This window comes from Phoenix dactylifera, unplaced genomic scaffold, assembly GCF_009389715.1.
Source record: "Phoenix dactylifera cultivar Barhee BC4 unplaced genomic scaffold, palm_55x_up_171113_PBpolish2nd_filt_p 000460F, whole genome shotgun sequence".
Lineage (NCBI taxonomy): Eukaryota > Viridiplantae > Streptophyta > Magnoliopsida > Arecales > Arecaceae > Phoenix > Phoenix dactylifera.
Window position 1 is genome coordinate 111,815 of NW_024067887.1, and position 25,085 is coordinate 136,899.

The following is a 25,085-nucleotide window of genomic DNA, read 5'->3' on the forward strand; positions in this document are numbered from 1 at the left end:
ATTACTAATGAATTCAATTGAGTGTTTGAGTGAAAATCCTGTCCAAGTGTCTCTAGATTTGGTTCATAGTATTTTGGATAAGTTAAGAAGTCTGCTGAACCAAAGTCTGAGACTCGAGTCGACTCCCGAGTATCACGAGTCGACTCCAAGCGTATCAAGTTCACTGGCACGAGCTCGAGTCGACTCCAGACTAGTACGAGTCGACTCCGACTGAGAACAGAAAGAAGAACAGAAAGCCTCATCTCAGAACCTGTCAACGAGTCGACTCCTGAAGTGCGCGAGTCGACTCCAATATTCAACGAGTCGACTCCAGGGTAGTAAGAGTCGACTCCAAGAGGTACACAAAGAAAAGTCAGAGAGCAGTTTTCGAGTCTGAGATTCGAGTCGACTCCCAGACAGCTCGAGTCGACTCCAAGACAAGCTTCACGTCAAAAGGCAGAAGACCAACTTTCGGAAACTGAGAGCCGAGTCGACTCCAAGGAAGTTCGAGTCGACTCCAAGACTGGATGAGCCAAAAGACAGAGAATCGGAAGTTCGGGCTCTGAGATTCGAGTCGACTCCAAGGACAGTCGAGTCGACTCGAGTGGACAAAATTCAAAATTGGATCCACGGACTTCAGTGGATGAGCCGACTCCAAAATTGCCAGGTCAGCTCCAGAAGTTGGCGAGTCGACTCCGGGTCAAGACGAGTCGACTCCCAGTCGTGACGGCAACTTTAATTCAAATTTGGAACAGTTGCCGAGTCGACTCCGGAAAAGCTTGAGTCGACTCCCGCTACAGCCGAGTCGATTCCTGATCGCGCGAGTCGACTCCAACCCACCAACGGTCATATTGTCAGGCTGCGCAGAGTGTGCAGAACGGGCAGAAAAAGCAGTGTAACGGCTAGTTTCCGTGGGGGTTGGCTTAAATATCCACAGAAGACTGTAGCAAGGTAGAGTATAGTCATTCCACTCCAACTAATCAAGGATTCAAGCTCTGCAACGTGCTCTTCAACGAAAAAGGGAAGATCTGCATTTACAGCTCCACCTACATCTTCCCAGCAATTAAAGCCTTCTCCTCCAGCATTCAAGTCGACTACACATTCGAGAGGAGACCGGAGTTCAAGAAGCCATTCCTCTACTTCAGCTTAAAAGCGTTTGAGGGCTTCTAAACTCCTCTTTTGATTATATTGTTTTACATCTGCTTTTGAGAAGCTTATTTTCCTTTCTTTCTATAACTTGTATTTACTTGGTTCAATCGGGGGATTGAATCAAGGGGACTAAGGTTGGTTGGTGAGCCAAGTTAAAAACCAACGTGTGTAAGGGTTTGATTGTGAGTTCGGGAAAACAATCGGGGTTGGTTCTAGTCGGTGAGTCTGGAAAAACCGACCGAGTTCGTTGTGAGCTCGTAAAACAACAAGTTTGGTTGTGAGCTTGCAAAACAACCGGCTGTAATCCAAGGGGGTTATAGTGAATTCCCAAGAGAGACTTGGGGAGTGGACGTAGGAGCAAGGGGTAGCTCCGAACCACTATAAAACTCTGTGTTTGCATTGGATTGTCTCTCTTCTTCTTCCCCTCACATCACTCACAGCACTTAGCATTAATTAAATAATTAACTTGCAATAGTTTTTAATTAATCAACCACATCGTTTTAATTATCTAAATTATTTTAAAACCCAATTTATCCCCCCTCTTGGGTTGTCTATCTGGGCAACACGCTGTCTTGGAGTCGACTCGGACTTAGCGGGAGTCGACTCGGCTCACAGTGTCCGAAATTTGCTCTCTGACTTTTGCCTTGTTTTCCTTAGGAGTTGACTTGCCAGCCATCGGAGTCGACTCGAGTTCTTCAGGAGTCGACTCGGCTCTCAGGGTCCAAAATAGCTTCTCTGTCTTTTCGTCTGTTACTCCCTGGAGTCGACTGGTTCTACTCTGGAGTCGACTCGGCAAGCATCGGAGTCGACTCGAATTCTTCAGGAGTCGACTCGAGGACTATTCTTTTGAATTTTTTTTTTGAATTTGCTCCTCCAACTTGAATCCTTTGAACTTGAAACTTGGGCCAATAAATTGTAGCTTTCTTCCAACTTTTCTTGAGAGCTTTGGAGGCCTTCTTGTGTTCTTCCAACTTGCTATGTTCCTTGCAAAATAAATATCTTTCTCCTTGCAACACAAACATTAGTATTTATACTTCAAGGTTTTGTGATCATCAAAATCAATCTTTGAATCAATCTTTGGGTCATCAGGAGTCGACTCGGACAAACTGGGAGTCGACTCGGCTAATGTGGAAGATTCTGCAGTCTCATTGTTAGTATGCAATTAAAGCACATGTGAGCTAATCTGAGATTTATCATAAATATTTCTTAAAGTATTCCAGATTTCTTTAGCAGATAAGCATGCAGAAATCTTATGAAATATAGATTCATGGATAGCACAATATAGAAAGTTCATAGCATTAGCATTCAATTGTGCTAAGTCTTTTTCATTGACATTTTGAGAGAGTGTGTGAGGTCCATTTATAATGATATTCCATATTTTATAGTTTTGTGATTGAACAAAAATTTTCATTCTAGCTTTCCATTGAATATAGTAAGTTCCATCAAACAGTGGAGGTTTTTTTATGGAAAGTCCCTCGGCAAATAATATGTTATGTGGGGTTGTCATAATCTTTAGCTCTAGTCAGTTAAGACTATAATTAATAGAAGAGCACCTGCTCTGATACCACTTGTTGCCCAAAGTGACAACCCAAGAGAGGGAGGTGAATTGGGTTTTTTAAAAATTATGTTTCCTAATTTTTACTTTGAATAGAATGCAGCGGAATGATAAGATGTTATTTACTTAAGTTCTAGGCAATTACAAGTAAAGCAGTGGAAAATTAAGCTAGAGCAATTATACTATGGCTTTAGGGTGTAATTGATCTAAAATTAACTTATAGTTGTATGATCAATTTTAATCTATGTGTATGGTAAGAATGGAGTGGAAGCTAAGCAAATTCTAAACAATCACTTATAACTCTATAGAAAACAAAGCTAGAGATATTACACAATCAAGCATGAATGTAAGGCATGAAATACAAGAGATAAGGCATCACAAACACAAAGATGTATAGTGGTTCGGTGCACCCCAGCACCTACATCCACTTTCCAAGACCTCTTGGAAATTTTACTATAATTCTTCAGATTACAGTCGGTTGTTTTACAAGCTCACAACCCAACTTGTTGTTTTGCGAGATCACAACGAACTCGGTCGGTTTTCGCAGGCTCACCGACTAGAACCAACCGATTGTTTTCACGGGCTCACAATCCAACCCAGTTGGTTTTTCCAAAGGCTCACCAACCACAACCTTACAACGATTGTTTTCCGGGTTCACAATCAACCCAGTTGGTTTTTCCAAAGGCTCACCAACCACAACCTTACAACGTTGGTTTTCTCTTTGGCTCACCAACAAACCATAACCCCTTGATTCAATCCCTTGATTGAATCAAGTTATAAGATATTAGAACAAGAGTTTAAATCAAATACAAGCTTCTCAAATAAGCAAATATAGCAAATATAACCAAGTAAAGTAAAGAGAAGAAGCCCTCAAACAAATTTGTAGATGAAGGAACTCGGCTTCTTCTTTACTTGACCCTCTTCTGATTTTGCACGAAGTAGAGGATCACCGAGGTAGCACACAGTTAGAGAAGAAGCTTTGGGATTCACTTGGATGTTCTTCTTCGCTCTCTTTTACTTTGAATGACCCTTTTGTGCTTTTGGAAGATTTTCCTTGTAATCTCTTTGAAATCTCTTTCCTAAATGTTCTCTCCCACTTTCCTAACCTCTTCCCTAGCTCTTCCCTTGATTTTATAGCTTTGGATGGCGTGGGAACAAAAATCTAGCCGTTAGAGACAAAAATAGAGCCATTGGAGTCAAGAAAAAACTAGCCGTTACACCTCCCAGCGTGCTAGAGTCGACTCGGCTGAAGTAGGAGTCGACTCGAGCACTGTAGCACTGAAAATCAACTCTCTATTTTTTGTCTGTTTGCAGTCCTGGAGTCGACCTGCAGTCTCGGAGTCGACCTCGGAGTCGACTCGAGCACTGTAGCACTGAAAATCAACTCTCTGTTTTTTGTCTGTTTGCAGTCCTGGAGTCGACCTGCAGTCTTGGAGTCGACCTGCAGTCGACTCGAGCACTGTAGCACTGAAAATCAACTCTCTATTTTTTTTGTCTGTTCTCAGTCGGAGTCGACTCGTAAAGTTCGGAGTCGACTCGAGCACTATTTCTTGAAACTCCAGAGTGCCAGAGTCGACTCTGAACTTCCAGGAGTCAACTCGAGGACTATTCTTTTGAATCTTTCTTTGAATTTGCTCCTCCAACTTGAATCCTTTGAACTTGAAACTTGGGCCAATAAAGTGTAGCTTTCTTCCAACTTTTCTTGAGAGCTTTTGAGGTCTTCTTGTATTTTTCCAACTTGCTATGTTCCTTGCAAAACAAATTATCTTTCTTCTTGCAACACAAACATTAGTATTTATACTTCAAGATTTTGTGATCATCAAAATCAATCTTTAAATCAATCTTTGGGTCATCAAAGGGAAGCAGAGGCAGCCAAATGTTCGTAGCTTGAGATAATTTGGCTTCAGGCCAAACAAAGCCCTAAAAGGTGACTTATACTGGAGTAATGGAGTGGGCATCCGGTTGATGAGATAAGTAGCAGCAGAGAACGTATATGACCAAAAGTCTTGCAAAAGGGAAGCATGAGTGAGAAGAGTGAGTCATGTTTCAACCACATGATGATGGCGACATTCAGAGACACCGTTTTGTTGAGGGGTGTGAGGAGCCGATGTGTAGTGGCTGATGCTATGATCGGAAAGATAGGATTTGAAGGCGATGAACTCACCACCATTGTCAGAGTATAGCCCATGAACTCCTGTATTAAAACGAGTGGTAACCATTCGGTGAAACTGTGGAAATAAGGTTCAGACTTCAGACTTTTGTTGAAAAGGGAAGAACCACACATATCTGGTAAAATGGTCGGCAAAGATAATATAATACTTGTGGCCAGTTACACTGGCAACGGGAGATGGACCCCAAACGTCAGTGTAAAGAAGCTCAAAGGGAGCATTACTTGTCATACCATGGGAGTTAAAAGGCAATTTATGAGCTTTATTGACAGCACAAGGAGTACAAAGCTTTGAACTCGGTATAGAACCAGTAACAAGAAGTGAAAAGGAACTAACAAGATGAGAAACAATTGTGGAAGAAGGATGACCGAGGCGGCTGTGCCAACCATGTAAGGAGATCTTCTCATAAACAAACGCAATTTTCTTGTGAGACGTTGGAAGCTCACGCATGTCCGAAAGAGGGTACACACCATGCCCACACGACCCTTGTAGAAGAAGCTTCCCTGTGCTCTGGTCCTTTACAAGAAAATATGACAGATGAAATTCAAGAAAAACATCATTTTGCTTGGTAAATTGATGAATAGAGATTAGGCTCTTCTGAAGAGTGGGAACACAAAGGGTATCGTTTATATGAAATAGGCGATCAGGATAAGAAAGTGATAACGAACCAATGTGTGTCACAGGCAACCCAGAACCATACCAATTACAACTTCATCGGTATCATCATATTCTGAATGGAGATGAAGATTAGATAGTTTGGTAGTGATGTTGTGGGAAGCCGCTAAATCAACAAGCTAGCGCTTGTCATTGGGTAGAGCAGTAGAAGCACAGTTTGCAATGGGCTCAGAATTTTGCAGTTAGGAACAGTGCTTTGCAGTATGACCAACATGATCACAGAGCTGGCATTTAGGTGCATATTGTGGCCTGGAGTACCGATTCTTAGGGTCACCCTTGTGGTCCTGGTGGTAGCGAGGGAAGGATGGTTGGTGTTTGGGGAAGCACTGTCCCTATGACTGCCTATGCTGGGTGGAATTGGCAGTGGCCACCAGCATCTAAGAGGATGTCTCCAGATGTTTCAAATAGATCTTATGGCCTACCAGCAAATCATGGAGTTCCTCTAAAGAAAAGGAGGATTCTCGTGCCCGAATGGGAGCAACAATGTCCCGAAAATCAGGACCAAGCCCATGTAATAGAGAGTAATGTCATCATCAGATAAGGGAGAATCGATAATGGCAAGTTCATCAGCAATAGTTTTGACATGCTGTAAGAAGTCAGTAACACTTTGGTTACCTCTTTGAAGAAGGGTTAACTCCTCCTTAAGCTGCATGACACAAGTGCAGGAGTAGCTGCCATAACGTTTGTTCAGCTTGCTCCAGGCTTCACGTGAGGTTTTGGAGGTCGCTATGAGGGGTATCACAGCATCAGAAATAGAAGCCAAAATAGCACTCAGGATGAGTTTATCCTGACGGAACTAGTGGGAAGGAGGAGAACTGGTTGGTTGGATTGATTGCGAAGAAGGGTCATCAAAGACCGAAGACCCAATAAGAGTGCCATCAACATATCCATAGAGATTATATCCAAGAAGAAGTGACTCGAACTGAGCACTCCAGGAGGAAAAATTATTTGGGGTAAGGTGAGCAGTAATTTGAGTGGAAGCATTGATGGTGATGAGAGAATTTTCATTGGGGAAGGAGGTAGACTGATGAATCGACGGGGAGGTATTGGAGGAGGAGGCAGCCATGGCTCCGACGTGGATCAGAGAAAAAAACTCAATGGAGATAAGACTAGCTCTGATACCATATAGAGAATATAAACAGTAGCTTTACTGAACTCTTTTTCAATTATATTTCCATGAGTTACAGGGTATATATACACGACGGAATGCTTCTTAACTGATTACAAATGTAGTTCGGTTGTTTCCTTGGATCAAGGTAAGTTAGAACAGCTTCCTAACAGTATGTTGATTTGCTGGAAGTTGTTACAGAACCAGCTGGGACATTCCATAAATTCTTCTAAAGGTGGAGGTGGCGGTGACTGAGTAACAGTCTCTATATATGCTATATTATCATCAAGATGCAAATTTTATTGAATCAAACATTACATGCTAGAATTCAGGATTACAGAAAATCAAACAAAGTAAAAGAGAGAAGAAGAGAGAATTCTTCTGCAAATAGTATTTTAGTACGATCAAGTATGATCTCCACCTTCTTGAAGGACATCCCAAAAGGGACTCTCCACTAGCTTTAACTTTAATAGATCTAAATCTGAATCTAATTGGAATTAAGAAGGGTGGTAGGGAACCTAGAGCTAAGTCTAAGATGAACTAATTAGAGAAATGAATGGAGGTGGATGGAACTAGAAGAAACCTTCAAGAGGGAATCAAAAAGAAAGGGATCCAATTCCCTATGGTAGGCTATTAATAGAGGTTGGAGATAGTCCAACGACTAGAATTCAAACATTTGAATTTAGAGAAGGGTAGAAATGATATCAAGTGGCATGCTTTGCTTGGTTCTTGGAGGGAGCCCTGGAACAAATATTCAAAGATTTAAGATTAGGTAATTTGGATGCTCTCTTCCAGGTCTGAGGGTTAAAAACTCTTGCCTCCTAGAGGGAGCCATTATTAGAGCCAAAAAGTTTTAGATCTAAATGATTACCTCAATCCTTTTTCGGGTATCTTCAGGTAGATTTTTTGAGTATTTTTGAGTGGTTTACTACTTTTTCACATTGTCAATCATTTTCAAGCTAGATTTACTATTTTTATGTTATAAATGTCAAATACTATTGTGCAGCATATTTATTCTAGTTATCAGAATCATGCACAATCTCGCCTATTATAGTATGTATGATATTAGATATCCACATATTGCATGCATAATCTTGGTATATCAGCTCAAATCAATCTCTAAAAATCATAAAATCTAATTGTCATATTTAAATTTAGTATTTGTAATAAATCATAAAATTTTGCTATTGTATTATACTATATCTAGTCTCTAGTATCTTTTCCATAATCATGGGACTCTATTATTATATTTTACTGTATCTGGGGGATCAACTTGTATATGAAGCACATTTGTGTCATGAGTAGAACAAGTAATTCAAATATTATTTCCAATACAAATTTTCATAGTATTAGAGCATATTTTTTCTTAATTAGTCAACCACTCTTTCTTGTTCTTAATTTGCCCTCTATTCTTTCTTTGATAATTATGGTCTCTTCTGCTATTATTTCCAATCCTAGTACAAATATAACGTCACCGTTCTCTCTCCACCACTTAGATAATCCAGGCATAGTTCTGGTCTCCCAAATCCTCACTGGTGAAATTATCCTCTATAGAGGCATGCCAAGAAGATTACTCGTGCTAAAGTAGTATGTCCAATTGCTATGCATATTAAACATCAACAAAACCACCAGTTTTATCAATATGATGAGCATTTTTTCCAACTCACAACTTGTAAAATAGATAATTGATATGGGTGCTTCTGACCACATGGTCTCTGATTCTAATCTTTTTTATCGCTTGATTTACCAACTTGTCAATTCATTAAACTACCTACTGGAGATACAATTCAAATAACCCAAAACAAGAGTATTAAAATATCCCCTTCTCTTGAGTTCAAAAATATTCTTTGCATCCCACTTTTAATTTAAATTTATTATCCATTAGTAAGTTTACTAAAATACATAATTGTGTTGCCAGCTTTTTTTTTCTAACTTTTTTGTATTTTAGGACTTGTCAATAAAGAAGCTGATTGGTCTACGTAAAGAAAAGAATGATCTTTACTACTACAAGGGTCCAGTTTCTTCTACTTCTAAGCTTATTGTACCTAGTTGAATCTTTGGCATAATCGTTTGGGTCATCCGTCGACTTCAAAATTAAAAGTTTTAGCCCAAGATATTTCTATTCCTCTTTCTACTTTTTAAAATAAAATAGATTTTTGTATTGTTTGTCCTCTAGCTAAACAAACTAGAGTTCCTTTTCCTACAAGTACTTCTGTTACTTTCTCCATTTTTGAACTTATTCATATTGATATTTGGAAAGGTTATTCTATTCCATCTCATACTAGTGCACATTATTTTTTAACAATTATGGATGACTTTTCATGTTGCACATGGATTTTTCTCATATGATTCGAACATGAAATATTTATTTGCTTAAGAAATTTATTGTCCATGTAGACAACCAATTTTCTCGTAAAATTAAAATAGTTAGAAGTGATAATGAGATGAAATTCATGGATCATCAATTGCAAACTGACCTTGATTCTTTAGAAATTATTCATCAAATATTTTGCGTTGGCACACCACGGCAAAATGGTGTAGTTGAGCACAAATATAGACACCTCCTTGAAGTAGCCCGAGCATTAGTTTTCAAGCCAATCTACCAATCCAATTTTGGGATGAGTATGTTTTAACTGTCGCTTATCTTATTAACCAACTTTCTTCTCCTATTTGAGGTGGTAAATCTCCTCATAAAATACTTTTTGATAAAAAAAACCCTCTTACCACAATTTATGTACTTTTGGATGTCTTTATTTTGCTCATATCCAAGCCAAAAATAAATTTGGACCTCGCGCACGTAAATGCATTTTTGTAAGATATCTCTATGGCCAAAAAGACAACCGTGTGTATGATGTACTTGAGAAAAAAAAATATTCACTAGTAGGGATGTCATTTTTCATTAATCAGTTTTTCTGTTTACCAACACATCTCACATTTTTTCATCTTCCCAATCACCAATTCTTTCTTACATTACTAATAATGGTGGTGAACCCTTCCTCTCTGTTACTTCAATTGTTCTTCCATCTTCACCTCCTCGACCTTCTTTCACTTCTAATCAAGATTCTATCGAGCCAGTTGATCTTTCTAAAACATCCATCAATCCACCTCCAAAATGGTCTATAAGGATCTGGCGTCCTCCCTAGTAGCTTCAAGATTTTTTGTGCTCTCAAATTTCATCCTTTTGTTTCTCATACCAAAATAACCTCGTGACAAGTACTAGGTATCCATTTTAAAATTATCTTTTTTTTGATAAATTCTCTAGCTCTCACTGTGCTTTTCTAGCTTCTATTTTCTCTTCTCAGTACTCAAGTTCTTTTTCTCGGCAATAAAACATGCTCACTGGCGTGATGCTATGGCTAATAAAATTAAGGCCTTAGAGTTTAATCACACTTGGACCGTGATGCCACTTCCACCAGGCAAACATGCCATCAGATGCAAATAAGTATAAAATCAAATACAAGTTCGATAGTAGTATTGAACGGTATAAAGCAAGAGTTGTTGCTAAAGGCTATACTCAAGCTGAAGGCCTAGATTACCATGAAACATTCGCTCTTATTGCCAAATTGGTCATGGTTCATTGTCTTATTGCCATTGCAATCGCCAAACAATGGCATCTATACTAGCTTGATGTCATTAATGCTTTCCTCCATTGTGATTTAAATGAAGAAGTTTACATGCAACTGCCACCATATTTTTCTTGAAAAGGAAAGAATGGAGAATAGTTAGTCAACCACCTCAACAAATTCTTATATGATCTTAAACAAGCCTCCATAATTGGTTTTCCAAATTCTCCACTATACTACTTCAGGCTGGTTTTACTCAATCAATTGCCAATTGTTCACTCTTTACTCTCAAATCCAAGGGCAACATCACTATTGTGCTTGTTTATGTTGATGATATACTCATTACTAGCAGTGATCTTTCTTTCATTGCTTTCACTAAATCTTTCCTCCAAGATCAATTTCGAATTAAAGATATTGGCACACTTAAATACTTCCAAGGTATTAAAGTTGCATGCTCCAATAAAGGTATTTTTTTCTCTCAGCAAAAATATGCTTTAGATATTCTTGAAGACGTAGTTGTTCTAGATGCTAAACCAGCACACACCCCGATAGAGCAAAATTTAAAATTATCACCTAATGTTGGATAATCTTTACAAGATCTTGGACCATACAGATGCTTGATAGGTCGTTTGATTTATATCTCAATCACTCATGTGGACATTATCTTTGTTGTCAATGTTCTTAGTCAGTTTATATTGACACCATGCAAATCCCATATGGATGCTACTCTTTAAGTCTTAAGATACCTCAAATCACGCCCTAGCTTTGGTATTTTCATACCTGCTTCAAACAACTTTCATCTCAGTGCTTATTGTGATGCTGATTGGGCAACTTGTTCCACTACTTGCCTTTCTGTCATAGGTTATTGTAGCTTTTTTGGTGATAGCCCTATCTTATGGCACACAAAGAAACAAAGTATCGTCCCTCGCTCCACCGCTAAAACTGAATATCGACCAATGGCTTCTACCACTTGTGAATTAGTCTAGCTCAAAACTCTACTCTTTGACTTGGCTATTCACCACCCTCAACCTATGTCTCTCTATTTTGATAACCAAGCAGCACTTCATATTTTTGCCAACCCTGTATTCCATGAGTAGATAAAACACATCAAAGTAGATTGTCATGTCATTTGAGAAAAACTACAAGCAGGCACAATTCAGACCAAGTTTTTTTGAAGTGACAACCAGCTTGCTGATATTTTTACTAAGGCTTTGGGTCGTGATCAATTTTTTTTATCTGTTACACAAGTTGGGTGTTACAAATCTACACACACTAACTTGAGGGAGAGTATTACAGTTGTTAGAATCATGCACAATCTAGCCTATAATAGTATGCATATATTGGATATCACAGCTGCCACATATTATATGCATAATTTTAGTATAGCAGCTCAAATTGATCTCCAAAAATTATGAGATCTGATTGTCATATTCAAATTTAGTATTTGTAGCAAATCATAGAATTTTGCTATTGAATTACACTATATCCAGTCCCTAGTATCTTTTCCATAATCATGAAATTTTATTGTTGTATTTTACTATATCAGGAGGTTCAACTTGTATATAAAGCACACCAGTGCCATGAATAGAATAAGTAATTCAAATCTTATTTCCAATACAAATTTTAATATTTTAATTTGTTTGGGGGGATTGATTTCTGTTGAGTCATATTTCTCTACTTCCGACTCTACCAATGTTCAAAGGACCATATCATCACAACCAATTCGAATTCCATGACCCCATTGATCGTGCAACCCTCCTTCCCAACATCCGTGTAATCCAGTATGGATATATATTTCACCTAAGTCCATTAGAAGAATCATTTTATCAATGAAATCATAAAGACTACACTAGTTCCCGTAGCATAGATCATAGACATAAGGGTGGAAGCGGAGGACGACCTACAAAATGGCAAGAAAGGAGACATCCCAGGCCGAATGTTAACTTGAGACTATGGCTTCACAAAGTTTTATCTCACGATATATAATGTCCACATCCTATTTCATTTCCAGGCCAAACTAATATCCTGTTGGCAATAGAAAAATTTGTTACATAGGATCTTTCTGATGGATCCCTCTATTTGGGTAGCCATCGACCATGTGGTCGACACATGGAATGTAGCGACGGGTTCATAGGAGGAAGAAGATCATGTAGCGATGGGGCTGGGAGCAGGAGGAAGCACGACAACAGGCCATGGACGTGGGTTCGTCACTAGCGGGAAGTTCATGAAACTGGAAGCGAAAGCCATGCACGTAGACTTGGCACGAAGTCGTGGACGTGGGAAGCGGTTCGACGCCATGCACGCAGGTTCGGCACGACGTCGTGGACGTGGGACAAGGAGAGGAGATGGATTCCGAAGCTTGGGGGGGCATGGATGAGGGAGTGGATGAGTGATGGCGAGGAGTTGTTAAGTGATGGCGAGGGTCTCTCATGGAGAGGGGGAGGAAGTATTTAATGGAGTGAACTATCTAGGAATTGATAAACGTGAAGTAGAGTATTTGCCTTGGATGGGTTTTCTCTCATCCAAAGAGAGTTATTTCATTTGAATCTATAGTGGTTCGCTCTCACCCGCTGTAGTCTACTAATTCTTTCTCTTCTTCCGTTCGACTCCATCTTTGGTTGGGACCTATCAACTGGTATCAGAGGGGGATGTCTAACAAGGAAGGATCGAGCGATTGGAGGCCGAGATGGGCGTAGTACTGAAAGAGCTCCGCGGCTTGGACATGCTTGTGGAGGGATGTTTTGCTGAGGTCCTGGAGGCTATCCGTAGCTTCCAGGTCTCCGTCCAGCAACAACCACTACTGGAGACGCCAACCTCATTCCCTCCTTCACCCGAGGGGGAAGGTCATGGGCATTTGGAGGACCATGCCGAAAACCAACGCCACCCGGGAATGAATTTTCCATGGTTCACTGGGGACGATCCGATCGTATGGCTCGACAGAGCGGAGCAATTTTTCGATAGCCAAAACACTCCGGCCAACCGACAGGTATCTACTGCCTCATTCTACTTGGACGAGGAAGCCAACCACTAGTGGCAGTGGATATGGCAGAAATATCGGGACGAAGAGTTGGTGATCACATGGAGGATATTTGAGGAATAGTTGGCTCAGTTCAAACCCAACAAATATGTGAACTTCAACGAGAAGTTGTCACGTATTTAGCAGAAGAGGACGGTGAGAGAATACCAGCAAGAGTTTGAAAAACTAGCCAACCGGTTCCGTGCTTGGCTGCAAGACGTGTTAATCAGAACGTTCGTCGGAAGACTCAAGAAAGAGATTGCAAAGGAGGTACGCATGCGGCAACCCCATTCTTTCCGAGAAGCCATTACGGTTGTTCAAATGTGGAAGGAGAGGCTGGAGCAAGAGAGAAAAACAGCCCATAGCGGTGGACTTCCGAACCCATCTATCCCTGCATCGCGGCTTTCTGCTCCAGCATCGATCCGACACATATCATGGGAGGATACGCGGCAACGATGGAAACAAGGGATCTGCTTCAAATGCAATGAGAAGTTCACTCCGGAGCATCGGTGCAAGACTCCACAAGCCTATCTGATAGAAGTAGATCGTATGGAGGATGTGGAAGGATCCAACGGGGGCGAAGTCGACCATCACGGTAATAGAGCCAGCATCCATCAAAGATTATCGTTGGAAAGCAAATCTTGTGGACAAGATTTTGGCTGAAGGGGGCTGGGATGATGGATCCCGCTATTTGGGTAGCCATCGACCGCGTGGTCGACACATGGAATGCAATGCCGGGTTCGCAGGAGGAAGAAGATCATGCTGCAATGGGGTTGGGTGCGGGAGGAAGCACGACGACGGGCCATGCACATGGGTTCATCGCTAGCTGGAAGTTTGTGAAACTGGGAGCGGAAGCCATGCACGCAGACTTGGCACAAATTCGTGGACGTGGGAAGCGGTTTGATGCCATGCACGTAGGTTCGGCACAATGTCGTGGACGTGGGACGAGGAGAGAGGATTGATTCTAAAGCAGGAGGGGCGTGGACGAGGGAGTGGATGAGTGATGGCGAGGAGTTGATAAGTGATGGCCCGGGTCTCTCGTGGGGAGGGGGAGGAAGTCTTTAATGGAGTGAACTTTCTTGGGATTGATAAACATGAAGTAGAGTATTTGCCTTGCATGGGTTTTCTCTCACCCAAAGAGAGTTATTTCATTTGAATGTACAGTGGTTCGCTCTCACCCGCTGTAGTCTACCAATTCTTTCTCTTCTTCCATTCGACTCCATCTCTGGGTGGGACCTATCAACTGGTATCTAGGCCTGTTAACGAGCCGAGCTGCTCGGGCTCGGCCCGTTAAAAGCTCGGCTCGAGCTCGGCTCGTTAGTCAAACGAGCTCGAGCCCGAGCCTAAAATGAGGCTCGTTTAAATTCGAGCTCGAGCCCGAGCAGCTCACGAGCCCAAACGAGCTCGAGCCACAATAGTGAGACCAAGAAAATGGGCCTCATTTTAATGATGTAAGAGCCTCATTTGTGGTATTTAATGTAGATTTTTGTTATGGGGCTCGAGCCCGAGCTCGAAACGAGCTTTACGAGCCCAAGCCCGAGCTTTTCTTTTATCAAACAAGCCCGAGCTCGAGCTCAATATAGAGCTCGGTACCGAGCCCGAGCCCGAGCCCGAGCCCGAGTTCTGTGAAACGAGCCGAGCCCGAGCCTCCCCAAGCTCGGGCTCGGCTCGGCTCATTAACAGGCCTACTGGTATCAGAGAGAGTTGTCTAACAAGAAAAGGATCAAGCAATTGGAGGCCAAGATGCGCATGGTACAGGAAGAGCTCCACGGCTTCCAAGTCTCCGTCCAACAACAACCACTGCTGGAGACGCCAACCCTGGGGGTAGGACATGGGTGTTTGGAGGACCACGCCAGAAACCAATGCCACCCGAGAATAGATTTTTCACGGTTCACCGGGGACAATCCGATCATATGGCTCGATAGAGTAGAGCAATTCTTTGATAACCAAAACACTCCAGCCAACCGACGGGTCTCCACTGCCTCGTTCTACTTGGACGAGGAAGCCAACCACTGCTGGCAGTGGATACGGCGGACATATCTGGACAAAGGGCTGGTGATCACATGGAGGATATTTGAGAAGGAGTTGTTAGCTCGATTCGGACCCAACGAATATGCAAACTTCAACGAGATGTTGTCACATATTCAGTAGAAGGGAACGGTGAGAGAATATCAGCAAAAGTTTGAAAAACTAGCCAACCGGATCCGTGGTTGGCCGCAAGATACGTTGATCGGAACGTTCGTCGAAGGACTCAAGAAAGAGATTGCAAAGGAGGTACTCATGCGGCAACCCCATTCTTTGCGAGAAGCCATTACGGTTGCTCGAATGCAGGAGGAGAGGCTGGAGCAAAAGTGAAAAGCAGCCCATAGTGGTGGACTTCCGAACCTATCTATCCCTGCATCGCGGCTTTCCGCTCCGGCATCGATCTGACACATATCATGGGAGGATATGCAGCAACGACGGGAATGAGAACTTTGCTTCAAATGCAACGAGAAGTTCACTCTGGGGCATTGGTGCAAAACTCCACAAGCCTATTTGATAGAAGCAGGTCACGTGGAGGATGTGGAAGGACCCAGCGGGGGCGAAGTCGACCATCACAGTGATGGAGCCAGCAGCCATCAAAGATTATCATTAGAAAGCAAACCTTGTGGACAAGGTTTTGGCTGAAGGGGGGAGGGATGATGGATCCCACTATTTGGGTAGCCATCAACCGCATGGCCGACACATAAAACGCAGCGCCGGGTTTGCAGAAAGAAGAAGATCACGCAGCGATGGGGCTGGGAGCGGAAGAAGCACGACAACGGGCCATGCACGTGGGTTCCTCGCTAGCGGAAAGTTCGTGAAACTGAGAGCAAAAGCCATACACGCAGACTTGGCACGAAGTCGTGGACGTGGGAAGCAGTTTGATGCCATGCACGCAGGCTCGGCACGACGTCGTGGACGTGGGACAAGGAGAGGAGATGGATTCCGAAGCATGGGGGGGCGTGGATGAGTGATGGCGAGGAGTTGATAAGTAATGGCTCGGGTCTCTCATGGGGAGGGGGAGGAAGTATTTAATGGAGTGAACTATCTTGGAATTGATAAATGTGAAGTAGAGTATTTGCCCTACATGGGTTTTCTCTCACCCAAAGAGAGTTATTTCATTTGAATGTACAGTAGTTCGCTCTCACCCACTATAGTCTACCAATTCTTTCTCTTCTTCTGTTCGACTCCATCTTTGGTTAGGATCTATCAACTGGTATCAGAGCGGGATGTCTAACAAGGAAAGGATCAAGCGATTGGAGGCCGAGATGGGCGTGGTACAAGAAGAGCTCCGTGGCTTGGACATGCATGTGGAGGGACGTTTTGTTGAGGTCCTGGAGGCTATCTGCGGCTTCCAAGTCTCCGTCCAACAACAACCACTGCTGGAGACACCAACCTCGTTTCCTCCTTCACCTCAGGAGGAAGGTCATGGGCATTTGGAGGACCATGCCGGAAACCAACACCACCCGAGAATGGATTTTTCGCGGTTCACCGGGGATGATCCGATCGTATGGCTCGACAGAGCGGAGCAATTTTTCGATAGCCAAAACACTCTGACCAATTGACGGGTGTCCACTGCCTTATTCTACTTGGACGATGAAGCCAACCACTGGTAGCAGTGGATACGGCAGACATATCGGGACACAAGGCTGGCGATCACATGGACAATATTTGAGGAGTTGTTGGCTCGGTTCGGACCCAACGAATACGTGAACTTCCACGAGAAGTTGTCACATATTCAGCAGAAGGGGACGGTGAGAGAATACCAGCAAGAGTTTGAAAAACTAGCCAACTGAGTCTGTGCTTGGCCACTAGACGCGTTGATCGGAACGTTCGTCGGAGGACTCAAGGAAGAGATTGTAAAGGAGGTACGTATGCGGCAACCCCATTCTTTGCGAGAAGCCATTACAGTTTCTCGAATGCAGGAGGAGAGACTGGAGCAAAAGCGAAAAGCAACCCATAGCAGTAGACTTTCGAACCCGTATACCCCTGCATCTTAACTTTCTGCTCCAGCACCGATCCGACACATATCATAGGAGGATATGCAGCAACGACGGAAACGAGGACTCTGCTTCAAATGCAACAAGAAGTTCACTCCGGGGCATCGGTGCGAGACTCCACTTGCCTATTTGATAGAAGCAGATCGCATGGAGGATGTGAAAGGACCCAGCGGGAGCGAAGTCGACCATCACGGCGATGGAGCCAGCAGCCATCAAAGATTATCGTCAGAAACAAACCTTATGGACAAGATTTTGGCTAAAGGGGGGAGGGATGATGGATCCCGCTATTTGGGTAGCCATCGACCGCATGGTCGACACATGGAATGCAATGCCGGGTTCGCAGGAGGAAGAAGATCATGCAGCAATGGGGCTGGGAGCAGGAGGAAGCACGACGACGGGCCATGCATGTGGGTTCGTCGCTAGCGGGTAATTTGTGAAACTGGGAGTGGAAGCCATGCACGCAGACTTGGCATGAAGTCATGGACGTGGGAAGCGGTTCGATGCCATGCAGCAGGTTTGGCACAATGTCGTGGACATGGGACGAGGAGAGAAGATGGGTTCCGAAGCAGGGGGCGTGGACGAGGGAGTGGATGAGTGATGGAGAGGAGGTGATAAGCAATGGCCTGGGTCTCTCGTGGGGAGGGGGACGAAGTATTTAATGGAGTGAACTGTCTTGGGATTGATAAACATGAAGTAGAGTATTTGCCTTGCTTGGGTTTTCTCTCACCCAAAGAGAGTTATTTCGTTTGAATATACAGTGGTTTGCTCTCACCCACTATAGTCTACCAATTCTTTCTCTTCTTCCGTTCGACTCCATCTCTGTTTTGAACCTATCAACTGGTATCAAAGCGGGATGTCTAACAAGAAAAGGATCAAGGGATTGGAGGCCAAGATGGGCGTGGTACAGGAAGAGCTCCGTGGCTTGGACATGCATGTGGAGGGACGCTTTGCTGAGGTCCTAGAGGCTATCTGCGGCTTCCAGATCTCCGTCCAGCAACAACCACTACTGGAGACACCAACCTCGTTCCCTCCTTCACCCTAGGGGGAAAGTCATGGGTGTTTGGAGGACCACATTGGAAACCAATGCCACCTGAGAATGGATTTTTCATGGTTCACCGGGGACAATCCGATTGTATGGCTCGACAGAGTGAAGCAATTCTTCGATAGCCAAAACACTCTAGCCAAACAACGAGTGTCCACTGCCTCATTCTACTTGGACGAGGAAGCCAACCACTGGTGGCAGTGGATACGGCAGACATATCTTGACAAAGGGCTGGTGATCACAAGGAGAATATTTGAGGAGTTATTGGCTCGGTTCGGACCCAACGAATACGTGAACTTCAACGAGAAGTTGCCACATATTCAGTAGAAGGGGATGGTGAGAGAATACCAGCAAAAGTTTGAAAAACTAGCAAACTGGGTCCGTGGTTGGCCGCAAGACACGTTGATCGGAACGTTTGTTGGAGGACTCAAGGAAGAAATTATAAAGGAAGTACGCATGCGACAACCCTATTATTTGCGAGAAGCCATTACAGTTGCTCGAATACGGAAGGAGAGGTTGGAGCAAAAGCAAAAAGTAGCCCATAGCGGTGGACGTCCACTCCTGCATCACGGTTTTCCGCTCCAGCACCAATCCGACACATATCATGGGAGGATATGCAGCAACGATGGGAACGAGAACTCTGCTTCAAATGCAATGAGAAGTTCACTTCGGGAGATTGGTGCAAACTCCATATGCCTATCTGATAGAAGCAGATCTCGTGGAGGATGTGGAAGGACCCAACGGGGGCGAAGTCGACCATTACGGCAATGGAGCCTGCAGCCATCAAAGATTATTATTGGAAAGCAAACCTTGTGGACAAGGTTTTGGCTGAAGGGGGAGAGATGATGGATCCCGCTATTTGGGTAGCCATCGACCGCGTGGTTGACACATGGAAGGCAACGCCGGATTCGCAGGAGGAAAAAGATCATGCAGCAATGGGGCTAGGAGCTGGAGGAAGCACGACGACGGGCCATGCACATGGGTTTGTCGCTAGCAGGAAGTTCATAAAACTGGGAGCAGAAGCCATGCACGCAAACTTGGCACGAAGTCGTGGACGTGGGAAGCGATTCGATGCCATGCACGCAGGTTCGACACGACATCGTGGACGTGGGACGAGGAGAGAAGATGGATTCTGAAGCAGAGGGGGCGTGGACGAGGGAGTGAATGAGTGATGGAGAGGAGTTGATAAGTGATGGCCCGGGTCTCTCGTGGAGAGGGGGAGGAAGTCTTTAATGGAGTAAACTGTCTTGGGATTGATAAACCTGAAGTAGAGTATTTGCCTTGCATGGGTTTTCTCTCACCCAAAGAGAGTTATTTCATTTGAATGTACAGTGGTTCGCTCGCACCTGCTATAGTCTACCAATTCTTTCTCTTCTTCTGTTCAACTCCATCTTTGGTTGGGACCTATCACTTTCCCTCCTAATGATCTGGCAAAAAAGGTATCATCTATCCAAATTTGTTGCTTAATACACACTTTCATGCAATGTTTGCACGTATATGTCCATATCACTGCCCAAAACCTCATGCAATATGCTTGTAGGGCAGCTCAGTTTCTGCACAGAATCATGTTCTATTTAACTTAGAAACTTTTAATGAATTGACTAATTAGAAGCCTCCTGCCAAAATGAGTACAGTAGAGTCGTGCATGCCTTCTCCTAGTCTGGAAGTCTGTGTAGTGATATACTGAAAAGGGTAAAGATTCATGCACGATATGTATGCAAAGGTATGCCCTAACCATAATATTTGTGGGATGTGCTCATCAAAACACTACAAAAGAAAGGATATCTCCCGGCGGTTTTTTTGGTCTCTACCGACGCTTTTAAGCGTCGGCGAATTTCCAGCCCACGCACCCCAAAGCGTAGGTCAGACGTCGGGTAGGTAGGCGTGGGTCCGATTTTTGCCGACGCTAAGAGAAAGCGTCGGCAAAAACAGGGCTTTTTCGACGCAAATAAAAGCGTCGGCAAAAATGTCCAGTTTTGCGTTTTCGCCGACGCTTTAAAGCGTCGGAAAATATATTTTGGCCGACGCTTTAAAGCGTCGGCAAATGTATTTTTTAAAAAAAATAAAAATACGAATGTAAATTATAAAAATGCATTATAACAATATGAACCTGTATTACATTTATATTGACACAAACATTCAAATCAACGGTCTCTGAGATTCAAATCAACAGTCTCAGGCAGCTAGTTTATTCATACTGACATTTTGCTTTTAAAACAACAAATGAACTGCCTCACTTTTATTTATATGCTAAAAAGAACTGCCTCACTTTTCATTCCAGTGTATACTTTCATCTCATTCCTTTATTCTTTGGGGTCCGTGGGGCTGCTTTGCTTTTGTTAGATCTAATAACATGTTACGAGTACAGCACTTTCTTCCTATATGTATCAAGTAATGGGAGATTACCGATCCACCGCAGCTGAGTGCTGCGCACGGCATGGCCCATGCAATGACATGGTCATCCTCTGGGAAAAATATCTTCATTACCTGCACCTTCCCCTTGAACTTGTGATCCTCCAAGATTCATCAAAAAGCCTTTACTGAAGTTTAGAAATGTCATTTCAGGTGAAGCAAACACTGGCAAGAAATTTACATAGTTGGCGACGATGGAGAGACACAAAGATGCCCCACCCACCATTTGAATGAATAAAACAATGAACCAGTCTGAGCCATCCAATGGTATTGTCTTTACATGAGCTGGGCATTACATAGCAGCTGCAGTTGAGGTGCACCTTCAGTGCCAAACCCACTACCATGTGGCTCTCTCAAGGATGATGATGAGGGAATTGGCAAGAGCTCTTGTAGCTGCAGTGAACTAGGAGATTGATAGGATCCAACCTGCATCTCTCTGGAAGGCTGAGGAAATGTGGATGGAGGCTGAGCACAGGGAAGCAGGGATGGGTCCTGCAGCCTCACGGTCTGCCATGCGGGAATGCCAAGAGGCGGCCTGTATTGGGCCATATGCGCTTGCCATATCTGCTGTAGTTTGCCTCCAGCAACAACAAGTTGGGGTCCATAAGGTCCATAAATTGAGTTGCCAATCTGGTGTGGTAGCTGCAGCTGGACCAGATTAGCAAACAATCAGCACATGGACGAATTTGTGAGTAACAATTTATACAAATGAACATATCCATGAAAAGCGGAATATCATCAGCTAAAGCTCAACTGAAATTAGAATTTGTCCCTGAGAATAGTGTCATCTATCACTGACCCTCTTGAGAAAAAATAAACTATATAGCTACAAAATCCAAAAACAGAGGAAACATAAAATAGAACCAAAAAGAACCATTGTAGTTGAGTACAAAACCCGTCTCATTGCTGTGTATATCTAAGATTTCAAACTGACAAAGATGACCGAATCTATCTTTTCTTGAGTAAACTACAGCAGAGTTAAAAGAACAGAAAGGAAATAAAAAATCAATCATCATGACCTTAAAATGTTCTGCAACAAGCCATGATTCAAAGGCTGAAAAGAGTAGAGATGTTGCGATTCCTCCCAATACACGTCCCAACATCAAAACCTTGTACTCTGGAGAATGCTTGGTGATACAGCTAAGAATATAAGCCATGCAGTAGGTCACAGAAGCCCTCTTCCGACCCCTGTATTTGGACGCATCAACCGCAACAATCTTATTCAAACAATTCGCTCTCCCAACAGTTAGATTCCAAAAGAAAAAGAAACACCACACATGATAAAATAAATTCATATCAGAAATTCCAATCTTCAGTCCATTACCTTCCCCATTTATATGATCCCAAGAAAGAAAGTCAATTCAAAAGCTCAACCCAGAAACACTCTTGCCCCCAAAGCAACATCGACTTCCGTTTATAATCACAACCTGACATTCTTGACCTCAAACTCCATTATTGATCCTAATCTAACTACATGGACCACTACAAGTGAAAGTGTGAACACCATAGTTTAACCCCGCTAGAGAAACCCGTACACAAAACCAATTCCCGATTTTTCTTTCTCCTTTTTTTTCCTATTCGCTTTCAAACTCTACCACCACTTGGCATTGTCGTGCAGACAGTTTCGGGAACAACGAAACGGATTTTACCCAGATGATCATGTCTCTAAGAACTATTTCAATTAAATCAGATCGGAATCCAAAATCGGAAAAAGAGCACTCATTTCACTGTAGGAATCACATCTACCAATGCAACCATAAATAAGCATCAAATGATCAAGAAAAAAGGCCCAAAAAAGGCCAAAAAGCACATCAATCAAACCAAATTCATCATCTAACAGAATCGATAACCCAGAGAAGGCTCTCACCAGATCGAAAACTTGGGAGTTAGAATGAAACAAGAGATTCCTGCAAGAAAAGCAAGCACGAAGGGTGTTTCCATACCTTCGGTGGGGTATTCGTAGAGAGATACCGGAGTAGGGTAGGGGAGGGAGCCGGTGTTCTTGGTGTGGGTTGTGGGGGAGTTTGATTTTAGGTGCGGAGGAGGCGGCGGAGACCGGAGAGGACAAGGATGGGCAGTTCGTCGCCGGAGAGGAGGAAGGAGGAGAGGAGCCAGGGCTTGAGATCGGGATGCAGAATGAGGAGGGGAACGGCCTGCTTGTTTTTTTTTTAGTGAATTTGAGTTATGACGACGCGTATACGCGTCGTCGTAGGCCACAATCTACCATGACGCTAATTAGCGTCGTCTATGGCCGACGCTTTTAGAAAGCGTCGGCATATATTAGGGCTGGACCGAAAATCGCCGACGCTTGTAAAAAGCGTCAGCAATAAAGGGTTGGTAAAATCCTATTTTCTTGTAGTAAAAGCACAAAATTAAGCATAAGCCACCTAAATAACGGCATTATGTCAAGCCAGTAAGTCCATCAAGTACCATGAATAATGGCATTTATCGTTTCGTTATTGTACGCATTTGCATTGACGGCTTCAAAAAGAAAGCATCATATGGTTATTAAAAGGTATTAACACTGCTTAATCACTAAAAAGAGGAAGAAAATGGTGTTAACACTGCTTAATCTGACCCGGGCCTACAAAATTGAACATGAAGCGAATTTTTCCTACAAAATTGCCATTATATTAATTATGATATATCATAATATTTTATATTGTAGAATGAATTATAACATATAATATTTATTGTTATAATAATTACATAATATGTTTATACTGGCCATAGAGTTACCACGTCTCTTTAAGCATGGTGCAACCAGAGAATAATAAATACATTTGCAGTTGTAAGTTACAAGCAACCAAATCGGATCAGATGATTTTTGTAACTGCAAATGAATTGCATCAGTTCTATTTGCAAATACAAATCCCTTTTTATGCTACTGGATACATAAGCAACAAGATAGTCCCTTTTTTTCTCTTTTTTGTACATCATTTGGGTCTGTAAACTTTGTTGATGTCTCGAAAAATATTCACCATTTCAGAATTTGATGGGCTTTTCATCACCTTCTCAATCAAAAAAAAAAAAAAAGTAATTTATTAGACTACAGTTGATCGTAAATTTTAGTACATTTTTCATTATATTTCTTCTTTGTCACCGAGGCAATGAGAATTTTTTAATTTCTCAAATATTTCAACGCACTAAAGACTGGTTGTTGAACAATAAGCCTCTTGCAATTAGAATATCATTCATGCAAGCTTCAGCAATATAAAACAAAGCCATGGAGTTGATTTACTTTCAAAATACTGACTACATGCATCATGTTAATTTGTAAATTCTGTCCTAACTCTCTTTCTATGCTGGTGGTAAGTTAATGATCCAATCTAATAAGCCCAAATTAATTATTCGCTTCCCTCAAATATGGTCTCTAGCTGCGGCTCCCAGCTCCTTGGACTACTAATTCTGCGATCCTCCCTTCTTAAAATTTCAGACAGTACTTCCTCAACCGAAATCGTCATGGAAACCAGCTCCTGAAGCTGTTGCTTTTTTACGACTACCTTAACTCTCCTACAACTGCTATCCAGAACTTTTGTGTCCTCGGCCAAAGGATCTTCATCTCTAGAGGTGAGGCTAGTTGTGCCCAATGGAAGAAGGTAGTACGCACTTCCAATCCTTAGTTCATGTTCTGGTCGTAGATGTTGTGATGCTTGCTGTGAGACACCAACTCCAGAACCATCAAAATCTGGTAGAAAGTCCCTTACAAGGACGGACGCTCCATGATATTCTAGCACCTTGCCATCAGTCTTCGCGATCCTTATAGGGGTTCTATGATCTTCCAAAGAGTCATCCCATAAGATTTCTCTATTGGGTTTGGAGAGAGCAATACAATTGCCCATGTTTGTCTTGGAAAGGGAAGAGGAGAAGGAGGAGGAGAGAAAACGGAAGTAAGTTGTGGTGTTCTAATGAACGAAACTGGGAGAAGCCAATGCCCTTAAAAAAGGAAGGCAAGGTAGGAGAAGCGTTTGGCATTGGCAAAGCTTGTGAGAAGTTTGGAAAAGGGTGTGCCTCAAACAAGGAACGTAGAGAAAAGTGGTGGTGTTACTTTTTCTCTTTATCGTTTAAAGAAAGGTGAGACTAGAGCATCATTGTGTGTTCCCCATGGGCTTGTTGGGTGGGGGTAAAGGGAGGGGTAGAAAAGAAGGATTTGTTTTCAACGCGCATGCAGGTAGGTCGGCTAGTGGAGGATGGCGCACTGGACTCCCTCATCAACCCTTCATTGATCAACGTTTGTTGTGTTCCTTAAGTTTTGTTTTGTTAGAGGGAAACGCAATATTTGTAGATGAGTTAAGTAAGCAATTTCAGCCACTCATGGTAATAGCAGTCATAAGTATTGAATCCACCTCCGACTTGCATACAAAAGCAACAAGGCTTGCATGAGGCATCTGCAGTG

At 42.8% G+C, this 25,085-nt stretch overlaps 2 protein-coding genes across 2 annotated transcripts; both read right to left on the reverse strand.

The window, feature by feature from the left end:
• Window positions 1–20,415: 20,415 nt before the first annotated feature.
• On the reverse strand, window positions 20,416–22,639 carry LOC120106097 (molybdate-anion transporter-like). Its single transcript, XM_039118985.1, has 2 exons — window positions 21,709–22,639; window positions 20,416–21,337 (listed from the first exon to the last, which is right to left on the reverse strand). The coding sequence occupies exons 1-2, from the start codon at window positions 21,982–21,984 to the stop codon at window positions 20,966–20,968; spliced, it is 648 nt and encodes a 215-aa protein (XP_038974913.1). The 5' UTR covers window positions 21,985–22,639; the 3' UTR covers window positions 20,416–20,965.
• Window positions 22,640–23,716: 1,077 nt separating this feature from the next.
• On the reverse strand, window positions 23,717–24,695 carry LOC103697281. The gene has a single exon (XM_008779112.4). It carries the CDS (start codon window positions 24,529–24,531, stop codon window positions 24,037–24,039), a length of 495 nt encoding a protein of 164 aa, XP_008777334.1. The 5' UTR covers window positions 24,532–24,695; the 3' UTR covers window positions 23,717–24,036.
• Between the last annotated feature and the right edge of the window lie 390 nt (window positions 24,696–25,085).

Coding starts and splice junctions, on each gene's coding strand:
- LOC120106097 (XM_039118985.1), bottom strand. CDS start 21,984: ATGAATTTATTTTATCATGTGTGGTGTTTCTTTTTCTTTTGGAATCTA. Junction 21,338..21,708: donor TTGTTGCAGAACATTTTAAG/GTCATGATGATT, acceptor AATCTGGTCCAG/CTGCAGCTACCACACCAGAT.
- LOC103697281 (XM_008779112.4), bottom strand. CDS start 24,531: ATGGGCAATTGTATTGCTCTCTCCAAACCCAATAGAGAAATCTTATGG.